The sequence below is a fragment of the Elephas maximus genome, chromosome 4 (genome assembly GCF_024166365.1).
Source record: "Elephas maximus indicus isolate mEleMax1 chromosome 4, mEleMax1 primary haplotype, whole genome shotgun sequence".
Taxonomy (NCBI): Eukaryota; Metazoa; Chordata; class Mammalia; order Proboscidea; family Elephantidae; genus Elephas; species Elephas maximus.
In genome coordinates this window covers 181,812,515-181,826,012 of record NC_064822.1, presented here as the reverse complement: position 1 = coordinate 181,826,012, position 13,498 = coordinate 181,812,515, and the positions used below count along the sequence as shown (strand labels likewise).

Genomic DNA, 13,498 nt, shown 5'->3' with positions numbered 1-13,498 from the left:
AAGTCTGGGGCAGGATGACAAGCCTGGGATATGCTGCCGCCACAGAAAGGGCTGCAGAAGCAATACAAAAAACCCAGGGCCAGGCTGGCCAGGGATGCACAGGTGCTATTCCCGCTCCGGCCACAGGATGTCGCTGAAGTTCCTGCAGAGAGGCTGCAACAACAATCCAGCCTCCTGGAGATGTGGGAGTGACTCACGGAAGGCAGTGGAGGCTGGGACACTTCCGTGGCTTCCTCAGGGACACTCCTGCCTCTGGACCTCATCCAGCCTCCCCAATTCCCCAGTCAATGAGAGGCAGAGCCACCACCTCAGCAGCTGGAAGGGCCGTGTGTCAGGAGATAGCCCAGCTCAGAGACCTGGATAGGAGCCCAATTCCACTACCAGTGGCAAGTCTGTTAAGCTCTCTGGCCCTCCAGCTCCTCCTGTTAAATAAGGAACAGTGATTCCTGCCATCTAGGGTTGGCATGAGGCCAAAACAAGGGAAGCCATGTGGAGGCACCACCCTGGGCCACAGGGAGTGGTCAGAAACCCTGGCTCCCAGTCCTGGACATGCCATAGCCCTGTGGTCCCGCTTTGCCTGTAGCTGCAGCTCAGTTGGTGTCATGGCCCCAGGCATACAAGACCCCAATTCAGCTGCATAATAACCACCAACCCCTCAGGAGGCACAGAGCCCTTCCACATCCACCATCTCCTTGATCCCGAGCATGCCCTAGGAGGTGGTATCTCCATGCCCATCTCACACATGAAACCACTGAGGCTTGGTAAGGCCCAGGAACCTGCCTAGGGTCACTCAGAAAGTGGGTGGCAGAATCTAAGACTGTGAGAACCCACATCCAATCCTCCCACTGCGCCCTCTCCCCTGGGCCCTGTTGCCCTTCCTGCCCCTCGCTGCTCTGACCTGCTGGCTGTGAGCCCAGTGCTGCCCCTCAACAGGCATCTGCTGCCGCCCACTCATCTGAGCCACCCTGGGCCTGAAGGCTGCAGCCTGGCTCTGTCCGTGACCCTGGGCCTGGAGGCTGCAGCCTGGCTCTGTCTGTGACCCTGGGCCTGGAGCCTGTAGCCCATCTCTGTCCATCCCCTTCCCCAGCCCCTCTTCCATGTCATCAGGGTCCAGCCCAGGGCAGTGCTGGCACGCATGGGGACTGGACTCACCCGGCTTGTTGAGAAGGCACCGAAGCTCATACTCCACGTCAGCCTGGCGCTGCTCCAGGTTTTGCTGCTTGAAGCTAAAGGGTGGGAATAAGCTGACCATTAGCAATTCTGCCTCGAGTTGGAGGCTGCCCTGCCCTGCCAGTGATGAGGAAGATCAGGAAGGTTCTCAATTCTAAGCTCCATGGATTCCGCAAGAGGAGCCCAGGGCCCAGGGAGGAGCGCGGACTCACACATAGATCAGCTCAGACTCCCGCCGCACCAGCAAGTGCTTCTCGTGGATAAGCTTGAACCAGTCCACCAGCATGTCGTCCTCGCGGCTCTCTGCAAACCAGACTCCCTCTGAGCCCAGGGCTCGCCAGCCCTTCCCACCTTTCCCCGGGACACAGGCTCCTGCCACCCCGCAATCCCTCACGGCAGGTCTCCTCACCATTCGCCCCACCACGCAGCTTCTCCTCCAGCAGGACGCCACGGTGTTCAAGGGCATCCAGTTGGCGCTCAATAGTGTCCATCTCTCCGTGGATATCTTCCTCGGGGATGTACTGGTCAGCCTGGACCTGCATAACAGCGCCCCAGTCACCTAAAGGACAGCTGACCCCTCCCCCTGCCTGCCCTCCTATGGCGCAGGCTATAGCCAGGAGCTTTGTCCCTTTGTCTGGCCACTACTGGCCACCATAGGTGTGGCCAGCATGGGAATATGTGGGGAAGGAGCTGGTGGGGGGATGGCAGACACACCCAGAGAGAGAGACACAACTTCTTGTTCCCTCATGGACACTCCTCCCTCTTCTCCATCACTCTAGAAAGGATGTCCCAGTGTGAATGCATGGCCCTGTTACAGAGGTAAGTGGAGAACACTCTAGTATCTTTAAGTGGAAGTATATCATATGAGGAAACCCTGGTGGCGTAGTAGTTAAGTGATATGGCTGCTAACCAAAAAGTCAACAGTTTGAATCCACCAGGCACTCCTTGGAAACTCTATGGGGCAGTTCTACTCTGTCCTATAGGGTCGCTATGAGTTGGAATCGACTCGACCGACAGCAACGGGTGTTTTTTGTTTTTTTTTTAATATCAAATGAGTATGACCCCTATGGTACTTGAACTATTATCAGTAACAACTAAACGCACCTCCACTGCTTCTGGTTGAAAACGCCTGGTCTACTCTAGATCACCTGGTTGCAAATTAAACCCTCCAGTTGGGCACCCAAGACCCTCTTTAGGACACTGGAGGGCAGCCGTCTCTAGCCTAGACAGCCCATCCCCTCAAAGAACCCCATGGGAAGCCTGAGGGTGCCAAGCCCAGGCGGCTGGTCCCTGGGGTCTCCTGACTGGTACCTTGCGCTTGATGAGCGGGAAGCCATGTCCTGGGGCAGGCGGCCTTGCTGGCTTGGATCCCTTGGTGGCCTTCCTTGTCGCTGGGGAGGCCGTGGGTGATGCCTTTCGGTTAAAAGGGTTCTCCTTGCATGAAGACTGAAGGCAAGGAGACATGACAGAGAATAAGCCTGGGGAGGGGGCACTGAAGGCCTCAGCAGCCTGGAGAAGATGGCTCATGTGGGAATGAGGGAAGCCAGCCTGGACCCAGGGAGAGGAGGGCTTGCCTCTGGGGAGGGGGTCCAGGTAGAGAGGATCTGCCAGCACACAGTCTCCAATGCATTTGGTCATTCAGCGGACATTTCTGGAACATTCCACGTGCCAGTGCTGCAGTGGAAGCTTTTTCTACATCCTGGTTTAATTCTCACAACCACCCTACAAAGTAGGTATTGTAATGCCCATTATGTAGCTGAGTAAACTCAAGTTCAGGGAGGTTAATAATTCTCTCAAGGTCACCCTTCCCAAGGGCCTGTGCTAAGGGGAAAAGCTGTCTGTTTCAGGGCTGGGGCAGCCATCTACCACTGGGGGGCAGTGGTCAGGACGTAACTCAGCCAGGAAGTGGGAAAGCAGGATCGCACCTCCATGTGGCCGGCAGCTGAAGGAGAAAGGGAGTCCTTCCCTGCCTGTGAAAGACCCCCTCTCTGTGGACTTGGGAACTTGCAACAAGAAGTCTCACTGCACCACACACACACTTAGAGCCGGGCCTTCATCATCTTGTCCCTCTGAGCAGACTCTGGCCTTCTCTGTGGCCAGCCCTACCACTGGGCATGGCAGGGCACTGCCTGCCACACGGGCAACGTGAATGTTTTCCAACCACTTTTCTCAGCTTGTTGGAAATAGAGAAACCTCAACGGGCCCCCGAGAGAGGCCTCAGGTGGGGCTGTGGAGCGTTCTGTGGAGTGTTTACCCAGCTTCCTCCAGAGCTGGGGGGCGGGGGGAGCTGTTCACCTCACCCGCCAGCTCGGGAAGAGTCTTCCAGGTTGGTAGCTACCCTGGGCTTTCTGAAACATAGAAGGTGCCAAAGCCTGAGACCAGGCACAGCAGAGGGTTTGTTCCCACAAGGCTGCAGCTTCTCAATGAGCCCCTCCCTGTCTTCTGCTCCCACTGCCTCTGGGACACTCTCCTAATCTTGGGGTTAGCGGGGGGGATGGGGGTGCCCCAGGAGGAAGCCCCCTTTGGGCTCTGCCCTTCGCCACACACACCCCAGAGGGCCCCAGCTGAGCCAAAGAGCCTTCAGCCACCGCCAGGGTTTATAGCCTTGGCTTGGCCACAGAACTCCTGCTTCAGACCAAATCGTTCACGGCTCTGCAGTGCAGCAAACAGGTGCTTACCAGGGAGCTGCCTGAAGTGAGGTGGGGAGCCAAAGCTGACCCCCATCTCCCACCACCAGGGAGCCCTCAAAGCAGCTGCTCTCAGCCCCTCACTCTCCCTGGGAGCCCAAGGCCCAGGATGAGCGGTGGGCGGGGGGGCCTTCTCAAGGCCACCCAGCAGGGGAGCAGAGGCGAAATTAGCCACAAGTGGCTGTGGCTGGGGGCCAGAAAAGGGTAAATGAAATGATGTTGGAAAAGTACACCTTCACTGCCTGGCACACAGGTAGGAGCCGGACCAACAGCGTCAGGCCAAGAGAATGATGACAGCCACCCCATGTGAGCATTTCTGCCACTCTCTGCCGGAGGGGGGCAAGCCTTGGGGCATGCCCAGGGTTGCTGAGTACAGGCAAGTAGACAGACAGAACCAGATGGCACAGAGGGAGGCAAAAGAACCTTGTGAACTCTGTCCCCACCCTGGCGGCCTCCAGGTTCTTGGCACGGGGCTGACAAACAAGTGAGCAAACAGCCTAAAGGGACCATACAGAAAAAGAGCTCCCTGGGATGGAGGCCAGCCAGGCCCTTCTCACTCCCAACTCCACAGCAGACAGGATACAGCTCAGCAACAGTCTGGGTGAGGCCTGGTGTGGGAGCCCCGGAGTGCAGAGGGCTGGATCTGCTCTCCTTTGTAAACAGCCCCCATCTGAGCACAGCACAGCACAGGAGCTCAATGAAGGTGTTTCTTAGCGACTCACCCTTCCTGCAACAAACTCAGTATGCAGTGAAGACCTGGCTGCCAGCACCGTGAGGACAGGGACCACATCTGTATCACCCAGGAGCCCAGGGCCAGACCAGGCACGCAGGAGCTACTCAATGAATGCTGCCTGCCCCATTTTACTGGAGGGGAGACTGAGGTCTCAGGAGAAGAAAAATGACCCCAAGAAGAGAGTCAGCATCTCCCCTGTTCCCAAGACTCCTCTTGTGGCCCAGATGGCCTTGCAGGACGCTCATTTATGCCCCAGCAGATGGGGACCCCAGGGGGCAAGGGCAGGGTCTCACTGCAGCTCTGCTGAGGGTCTGGCATAATGGAACAGAAGGTAGACATAGGACGGTGGACGGTGGGCAGGACTGGATCCCAGCGGGTGGGTGCACAGAGGAGAGGCAGGTAAGCAGGTGTCTGGATTCATAAGTACATGCACCCGTGGGTCGCTAGAGGGGCCAGGTGGGTGGACAGATACATAGATGAACGAGAAGAAAGAGATCAATTTGTCCTTTGTTGAGGGTGGAAGGGACACTCACCTTTACCTGGAGCTGGGGTGATGAGGCTCCAGCGGAAGGTGCAGGGTTCCCGTCTCCAACCAGCAGGAGAGGGGTGGGGGCAGTACCACTACAGGGCTTGGCTGCCTGGGGATCCGGGCTGACCCTAGTATTGGTGGTGAGGCCAGGACTGGCTTGAGGCATCTGGTCTGCGTTGGGCTGCCCCAGCTCCCCCAAGGAGGACAGGGAGGAGTCGGCAGAGCGGGCAGCAGAGGTGCCAGGTGGACCAGGGGCGTGGACCACAGGTTCCGAGGAACTCTTAGGCACAGGCGGTGGTTCCAGAAGCTCCTGGCTGGTGGTCTGGCTGGAGCTCTCGGATGACAGGCTCTCCACACTGAGGGCAGGCGATGGGGTGGACGAGGGGGGCTCTGAGTGCGAGAGGCGGGAGGTGTGAAGCACTACACAAACGAGAAAGTGGGCACCATGTAAGGGGGCCCAGTTAGGGCTTCCAGCCCCACCTGACATGCTCCTCCCTCAACAGAGGTGCACGTGGCCCCAGAAACCCTACCCCTTCCATGTCCAGGTGGGGAACCTGAGGCCAAGAAAGCAGCAAACGCATGATACAACCAAGGTCATAACATGGGTCACAGTATCCTAGTGTTTCCAACACTCCTGGCGCCCGCCTGCACTGCATGGCACATTTATGGTCCTGGGTTTCCTCAGTACGTCTGCCACCTCCACGCCCCACAGTCCTACAGCTCCGCCATATCCAAGCCTCACCCAAAGTAAAGCCAAATTTAAAAGGCGAAGCTGTCAGGTGAGGGAGACGTGACTATGGTGCAGTGGATGGCCAGAAAGAAGTGAGGCCAGCCTCCCTCTGCCACTGACCCTGCAGCAGAGGGGAAGGAGAGGTAGCCCTTGCAGTGGCCGCTCGGAGCCAGGCAATCCATGTGCCACTTTAACCCTCACAACACGCTTCAAGGTACTGTCACTGGCGTTTCCAGGTGAGGCAGCAGACTTAGAGAAGGAATGCACCCCAGCAAGGGTTGGGTCTGACACCAGAGCTGATGCATGTCCACTGTACCCTGCACCCACAGCTAGTGGGTCCCAGGGCTCCAGACAGGGGTTGGGTTGGGGCCCCCAGACCACCTGTGACTGGTCATCACTAACATGCTCTCAGCCCCAGTGTCTGAGGGGTCCCACTGAGGTCTTGGAGCAACCAGACCCCAGCCATGGGAAAAAGGTGATGAGCCCAGGGCCTACGAAGACTGCAAGAAGGTGAGAGGCAAAACACACAAGCCTGGACAAGGGAGGAGGTACAGGACAGACAGAGGCTCAGCACCCTAGAGCCAACCCAACACACCATTTTACAGATGGGGAGACTGAGGACAGACTCAGGGTAGGAACTGCTCCAAATCCCCATGCTCAAGTCACACATAGCCAGGTCAGAGCCCAGGTCGGCTGGCAACTGGAGTGAGAGTGATAGAGTTAGGCAGGATTAGAGCTATCTCCTACCAGGGCCTTCTCTGAGCCCAACACTGCCAAGCACTGTACCAGATCCGCACTCAGTTCTCACGACAGCCCTGTGAGGTGGGACTGAAGGGCTATGCGTATGGAAGCTGGAGCCAGACTGCCTGTGTTCAAATCCTGCCTCCACCACTGAAGCACTTGGAGGCCTTGGGCAAATTACTTACTCCCTCTATGCCTCTGTTTCTTCACCTGCAAAATGGGGGTAATGACACCTGCCTCACAGGTTTGTTCTAGGATTAAGGGGGAGAATACATACATGTAAAACATGTGGCACCTGGCCCAGAGAGGCGCTGTGGTACCACATCCCCTTCCCCAGCCCCGTGCTGGCCCTCATTTACACCCCCGGTTCCAATGGTTAGGAGAACTCCCAGGGATGATACTCACCGAGTGGGGACGCGCTGGGCGCTCGAGGGGCGGGGCGCTTCTTTGTCTTGGGGCTACTTGTGGGGGTGATGCCATACCAGGGGTGCAGGGACTTGGCTGTGGACTCCAGGTGGGCCAGGGAAGGGCCAGTGGCCAGGCTGGATGCAGCCAGGGACTCCTCCTCCTCCTCCTCAAAGGGGTTATAAGGCTTGGGCTCCAGGGCGGCCACTGGGCTCTGCGGGGCTACCTCTTCCATGTTGCCATTCTCCCCCCGCCTGCGGCCTGGAGGCTCGGGGCTGCTGCTCGGGGGTGGAGGGGCTGGCTTCTTCTTTGGCTCTGCCTGCACCAGTGTGATCCATGGGGGGTCCTTTCTGGGAGCCGGAGGCCTGGAAGGAGGCAGGAAGAAAAAGAAACCACTGTGAGGGGTGAGGGCTCAGTTTCCTTCTCTCTGGACACTTCTATGTCTATTTCAAAGGGCACCCCCTTTGAGAAACTGCCCCCTGCCCCTCTCCCCACCAGCCCAGCAGGGCCAGTCTGGTCCATTCATATCCCAGCCAGGCCCCTTGGAGGTGAACCTTCAAGTCACACAGCCATAGCCACCCTAGCCAAGGAAAGGACTGACAAGGGGCTGTACCACTTACAACCTGTGTGAGTTGGGAAAAGTTACCTGGCATGTCTGTATATCAGTTTCCCCATCCATTAAATGGGGGTAATAATAACACCCACCTCACAGCGTTGTTATAAGGAGCCAATGAGAACCCGTGAAGCACTGGGCACAGTGCCTGGCACTGTGCTCATAAACATCACCTACTACTACAGCTATGGCCACTTCTCTCCCTCGGTGACCATGCAAGGGAACCACAGATCCCAAAGAACAGCTGCAAATGGCTGTCCTCCCTGTCTAGTGGGGTCCAGGGGTAGAGGGGCTAAGAGCCAGGTATAACAGCTGAGCGTTCCGGGCCTTTCTATCCTCCACTGCTAATCCTCACAACTGTACAAGGGAGGCCCAGGTCTCCCATGTAACAGAAGACAACAAGGCTCAGAGAGGTGAAGTGATTCCAGAGGCCAGCTTCTCCCCAGGCTCTACTGCCCACAAGTGCAGGGACCTGGGGACAGGTGAGGCGGTGGCTGTGGGGAGCCCAGGGTGAGCCCCAAGGGAAGGGGCGTGGGTACAGCTGTCCCGCCCCACACAGAGATGTGCCTCCTGCCAGGCCCAGCCTCCCCATCCTCAGGGGGACGTGCTGGTGGGTCATTGCCCACAGGAAGCCTTCCCCCCAGGCCCAGGGGTTCCGAATTCTCACCACCAGAGACCAACGTACCTCTCAGACAACTTGGGTGTCCCTCTCGGCTTGGGGACAGGCGGCTCGTGCAGCCTTCCTAGATGGGAAAGGAGGGTGAGACAGGCCTCCATGGGCAGCCAGGCACCGGAGAGCAGAGTGGGGCAGCCAAGAAGCCAGCCAGAATCACCCTTGCCAAGGAGCACCTTCGTTCTTACCCGGCAGGTCATGGCAACGTCCCACTCACCCTCACACCCCGCCCCTAGCACTGGAGGAGATTAGATAAGCACAAAGGTGGCCGTGACAGAAAACAGTCAAGTTCAAGGCCAGGCCATGGGAGACCTTCTGTGCACTTCAGTTGGCAAGTGGGGCCCCAATCCCCTCCGACACTTCCCCTTCATCTTAGCAGATTCTACATTTGACTGAAATCCTCATGTCTCTGTCCCCCCTTGAGACTGGCCATGCCCTGAGGGCACAACTAGGCCTGGCCTCCAGGAGTGCTGACAGACTGAACAAAGAGAATGTTCTAGTTCAGGTCTCAGGGGAAGGCCCTGGGAGACTCTCTCCCCCAGACCTCCAACGCCTTTGCCTTCCCTGACAGAAATGAGAAGTCTTCCCTGCACATCTCAGGTTACAAGGCGCCTTCATCTCCATGAGTTCATGGAAGATCAGGGAGGTCATCTGCGAAGGTCCTGAGATGAAGGGGCGGGGAGAGCAGGCCCACAGGGTAGGGCAGGGGTCTCCACTGCAGTTCTGACCAGCCTGCAGAGAGCCCTCAGGCCCCCTGACTAGGGATACGTTATCCCCTCCCCCTGCCCAAGCTCTCTCTGGCCAGACAAGGAGAAGCACATGGGCTGGGGCATGGGAGGTCACCGGGACTGTGCATGCAGATCGGCCAGGACACAAGGAACCACCAGTGTGCACAGAGTCCCAGAGACACACAGGCGCACGTGGGTGTATGCTCACTACACACCCTGAAACTGAAGCACACGAGATGGACACAGGAGGCCACAAACACCCCAGACACACAGAGAACGGTGCAGCCTGGGGGTGGGAATTTGCAACTGTTGTCTTAGTTGCATGCCAGCATCTACGACAGGCATGAGGGAGACCCAGGTTTGATTCCCGCCTGGCCAATGCACCTTAAGCACAGCCGATACCCGTCTGACGGTGGAAGCTTAAGTGTTGCTATGAAGCTGAAGAGGTTTCAGCTAGAGCTTCCAGACTAAGACAGACTAGGAAGAAAGGCCTGGTGATCTACTTCCAAAAATCAGCCAGTGAGAACCCTGGGGATCACAATGGTCAGATTCAGAACCAGTCATGGGGATGGCTCAGGACCAGGTGGCATTGGGTGCCACTGTGAACAGGGTTGCCATGAATCGGAGGCCAATCCAACAGCAGCTAACAAGAGAACGGGCACAGCACAGAGAGGCGCTCAGCCAGCGCCCGTAGCGTAAATTAACAACCTCAGGAACGCGGCTAACCCCCGGCACACACACAGCACACACAGGTACAGACGGAGTAAACCAGTCGCCGCATCAGTTGCCACGGAGTCAGCTGTGACTCGTGACAGTCCACGTGTGTCAGAGTAGAGCTGTGCTCCACAGGGTTTTCAGGGGCTGATTCTTCAGAAGTAGACTGCCAGGTCTTTCTTCCGAGGCACCTCTGGGTGGACTTGAACCTCCAACCTTTGGATTAGCAGCCGAGCACATTAACCATGTGCACCGCCCGGGGAATAAAGAGTATCCTCACCAAAATTCTCAGATACACATAGACTTGCAAACCCATGTAGACACAGACACGCTCACACACCACACCCATCAAGCACTGCCCACACTGACTGAACCTTGCTCACCGTTCACGAGGCCGCCACTGCCACCCTGCTCCACCATGTTCTCATGCTGCAGACTGGACCGGGGTCGGGGCGTCGGGGGTGTCAGGGCCGTGCTCTCAGAGGCCTTCCTAGGGGCAGGTGTGGGGCGACTGGGCGGAGGGCTGGCCAGCTCCTGGGGTTTGCTGGGAACGCGGGGTTTGGTGGGTATGTGGGCTCGGGCCTCAGGGCCGGCCTTGGGCTCGTCAGCATCAGCCACTGCCGCCACACGAGGGCCAGAGCAGCCTCCCTCAACATCCTTGGCTCCTTCTGCAAGTTGCGGCTGGTGCTGCGTCTTTGACTGTGAGAGGGACCCAGGCCTGGTCTCCAACCGGCCCCCTGGGCCCAGCCTGGCACAGCGCTCTGCGCACACAAAGGTGCCCTCCTCGGGCCCACTCCTGTACGCCCCAGGGAGCAGGGTGCTGGAGCAGTGCCGACACCTGCAGACACAGAGAAGGGGCTCAGCTCAGCCAGGCGCTGGCTACCCACCACCAGCTGTCCAAGGAGACTCCTTCCCTCCTAACTGCCAGCCTGGATCCTAGATCAACACCCTGGACTTCCCAGAGGAGGAAAAAAAAAAAAAAAATGTAACCGTTAGAAACATAGTGCCAAAACCAAACCCAGTGCCATCGAGTCAATTCCAACTCATAGTGACCCTATAGCACAGAGTAGAACTGCCCCATTGAGTTTCCAAGAAGTGCCTGGAGCTTAGTAGAACAATATAATCACCCAAAATCTGCAACATAAATTATACAACACGCATTCAGTTTCTACAGCAAGAGGAAGCAAGGGTCTCACCCCCAAGAGTACTTTCCAGGGTGCCAACAGCCACCCATTCGTGGTTCAGGAAGTCAATTTAGTTAGTGGTTTTCAGCCAACCAGTTCTGTTGATTTTTTTTTTTCTCCACCATTTGCACCACCCAGGGACTCCTTTAAAGCACTGTATATTTAAAAAAAAAAAACTCATTGCCATCAAGTAGAATTCTGACTCGTAGCGACCCTAAAGGACAGTAGAACTGCCCCCTAGGGTTTCCAAGGCTGTAACCCTTTGTGAAAGCAGACTGCCACATCTTTCTCTGAGGAGCCACTGGTGGGTTCAAATCACTGACCCTTTGGTTAGCAGCCGAGCACTTAACCACCGCACCACAACAACCAAAAAGAAAAAACCCATTGCTGTTGAGTCGATTCCTACTGATGGTGACCATACAGGGAGAGAAGAACTGCTCCAAAGGGTTTCCAAGGAGCAGCTAGCAGATTTGAACTGGTGACCTCTTGGTTAGCAGCCGTAGCTCTTAACCACTGCACCACCAGGGCTCCTTAATTCATCAGCAGATCATCTTCCTGAAAGAGCTTGGGCACTGGAGGCAGAATCTCTGAGCTCTATCCCCAACTCTGTCCCTAACTGAGTGTCTGAGCAAGCCCTCAACAAACTCAGCCTCAGTTTGTTCATCAGTAAAATGGGGCTAAGCAAGATGGCCTGGCATAAAGAGTTTAATAGATGCCTGGCACACTGTGGGTGCTGAATTCATATCAGCTCATTTCCTGGCATTGGGAGTGATGGAGGGCAAGTCCTCTGCACCCCCCCACCAAGCTCCTCCTAGCCACTCACCGGAAGCAGTGCCGGTGGTACAGCTTGCCCTCCGCCAGGTACCGCTGAACCAGGTGTACGTGCTGCTGGCAGGTGGCGCATGTGCTGCTGGGGGTCTGGTGGGTGCCCTGCTCCGACAGGCTGTCTGAGGAAAGCTCCTCGCCCTATAGGAAATAGGTAGGCAGATTGGGTAGGAACGGCCACCAGCCCTCCGGCTTCAAGAACACTACCCCGTCTTCTTCCTTTAAAGACCACTGTCCCTTAGGTGTGCACAAAGCTTCACAGCTGAAAGGGACAGTCGATTCTCACTATTCGAAGTAGTTATGTCCTATAAAGCTGCCACAAACTGAATTAGCGTATACTGTCCCATCGCTCCTAGTGGAGATACAAGGTTAGGTTCCTGCGAGACTCTGGTCACAACATTTTTGTTAACCGATCAATACGTAACCTTGCTTTATATGTTTCTGTTTAAACCCAAAATTCTTTGCCCTCAAGTCTATTCTAACTCATGGCGGCACTATAGGACAGGGTAGAACTGCCCCACAGGGTTTCCTAGGCTGATCTTTACGGGAGCAGATGGCCAGGTCTTTTGTCCCACGGAGCAATTGGCTGGTGGGTTTGAACTGCAGCCCTTTCGGTTAGCACCTGAGTGCTTAACCATTACGCCACCAGGGCTCCTTTGTTTTTGTTTAAAGATACCTTATTCAGTATATGGAGCCCTGGTGGCACAGTGATTAAGAGCTATGGCTGCTAACCAAAAAGTTGGCAGTTGGAATCTACCACACAGTCCTTGGAAACCCTATGGGGCAGCTCTGCTCTGTCCTATAGGGTCACTATGAGTCAGAATCAACACAAAGGCGCTGGGTTGGATTATTCAGTACACACTGTGAATTCGTTAACATTGAACAAGCACTGTAACTGATGCCTGAACGAAGCTTATCTACCACCTGTATCTTCTCCGTAAGGCACAGAGGGACACTAGACAGCACTTTAGCACTAGGCCTGAAAAAAAAGGCCTGAGGGCCATCTTAAACGGGAAACCACCAACAAAAAGAAGAAAAACGTGAAAAATGTGGCACTACTTGTTTACAGTACCAGAGCTGAAACAAGAAGGCAGAACGTCGCCTCATTTCACCTCAGCTGGGAACGTAAGTGCCCCATGACTCAAATTTTTCACCGCTCTATGCGTGCCCACGACTGAGCACAAAGGCTCACAAATATTGATTTTGGGGGGTTACTAAAAAATTAAGGAGCCTAGTAGCGCAATGGTTAAGTGCTCAGCTGCTAACTGAAAGTCGGTGGTTCAAACCCACAATGGCTCTGTGGGAGAAAAGACCTGGGGATCTGCTTCCACAAAGATTAAAGCCTAGGAAACCATACGGGCCCATTCTACTGTGTCCAACAGGGCCGCTATGAGAGGAATCAATTCCAGGGCAGACAACAACAAATTTCAGCCGGTAGGTGAATTTGCAAATGAGGAATCCACACGTATCTCCTCGGAGTTCTAGGCAGGGGCAGAGGATGGGAGATTGCCACTGTTTTGTAAACAAGGAAACTGAGGCCCTGAGAGCAGAAGAGACTGGCTCAAGGTCACTGACTTCCAGTTTCTAAGGCACCCTTCCCCTGGGCTGCTCTTGTCCTTCCCCTAAGCCTTAGGGTGAACCCTCTCTGCTGGTCACCAGGTCACTATCCTCTTAGACTTGCCGCTTCTGTCCTCCCCTCCTCCAGCTGTGGCTGGCTTACACCATTTCTCTACTTGTCTCTGGGCCTTGTTTCTACCTGCCCATCT

General features: G+C 56.0%; 1 protein-coding gene across 3 annotated transcripts in view; it reads right to left on the bottom strand.

Moving 5' to 3' along the window:
- MICALL1 (MICAL like 1) overlaps positions 1-13,498 on the bottom strand; it is a 41,454-nt gene that overhangs the window by 16,679 nt on the left and 11,277 nt on the right. For 2 of the 3 annotated variants that reach the window (XM_049884407.1, XM_049884405.1), the window contains exons 5-13: positions 11,731-11,873; positions 10,107-10,561; positions 8,294-8,351; positions 6,996-7,360; positions 5,124-5,539; positions 2,482-2,616; positions 1,580-1,706; positions 1,383-1,473; positions 1,153-1,226 (exon numbers count right to left, since the gene is read on the bottom strand). In XM_049884407.1, coding sequence (XP_049740364.1) covers positions 1,153-1,226; positions 1,383-1,473; positions 1,580-1,706; positions 2,482-2,616; positions 5,124-5,539; positions 6,996-7,360; positions 8,294-8,351; positions 10,107-10,561; positions 11,731-11,873 — 1,864 coding nt within the window. The remainder of the gene's footprint in view (positions 1-1,152; positions 1,227-1,382; positions 1,474-1,579; positions 1,707-2,481; positions 2,617-5,123; positions 5,540-6,995; positions 7,361-8,293; positions 8,352-10,106; positions 10,562-11,730; positions 11,874-13,498) is intronic. The other variant, XM_049884406.1, reaches the window with a different exon arrangement.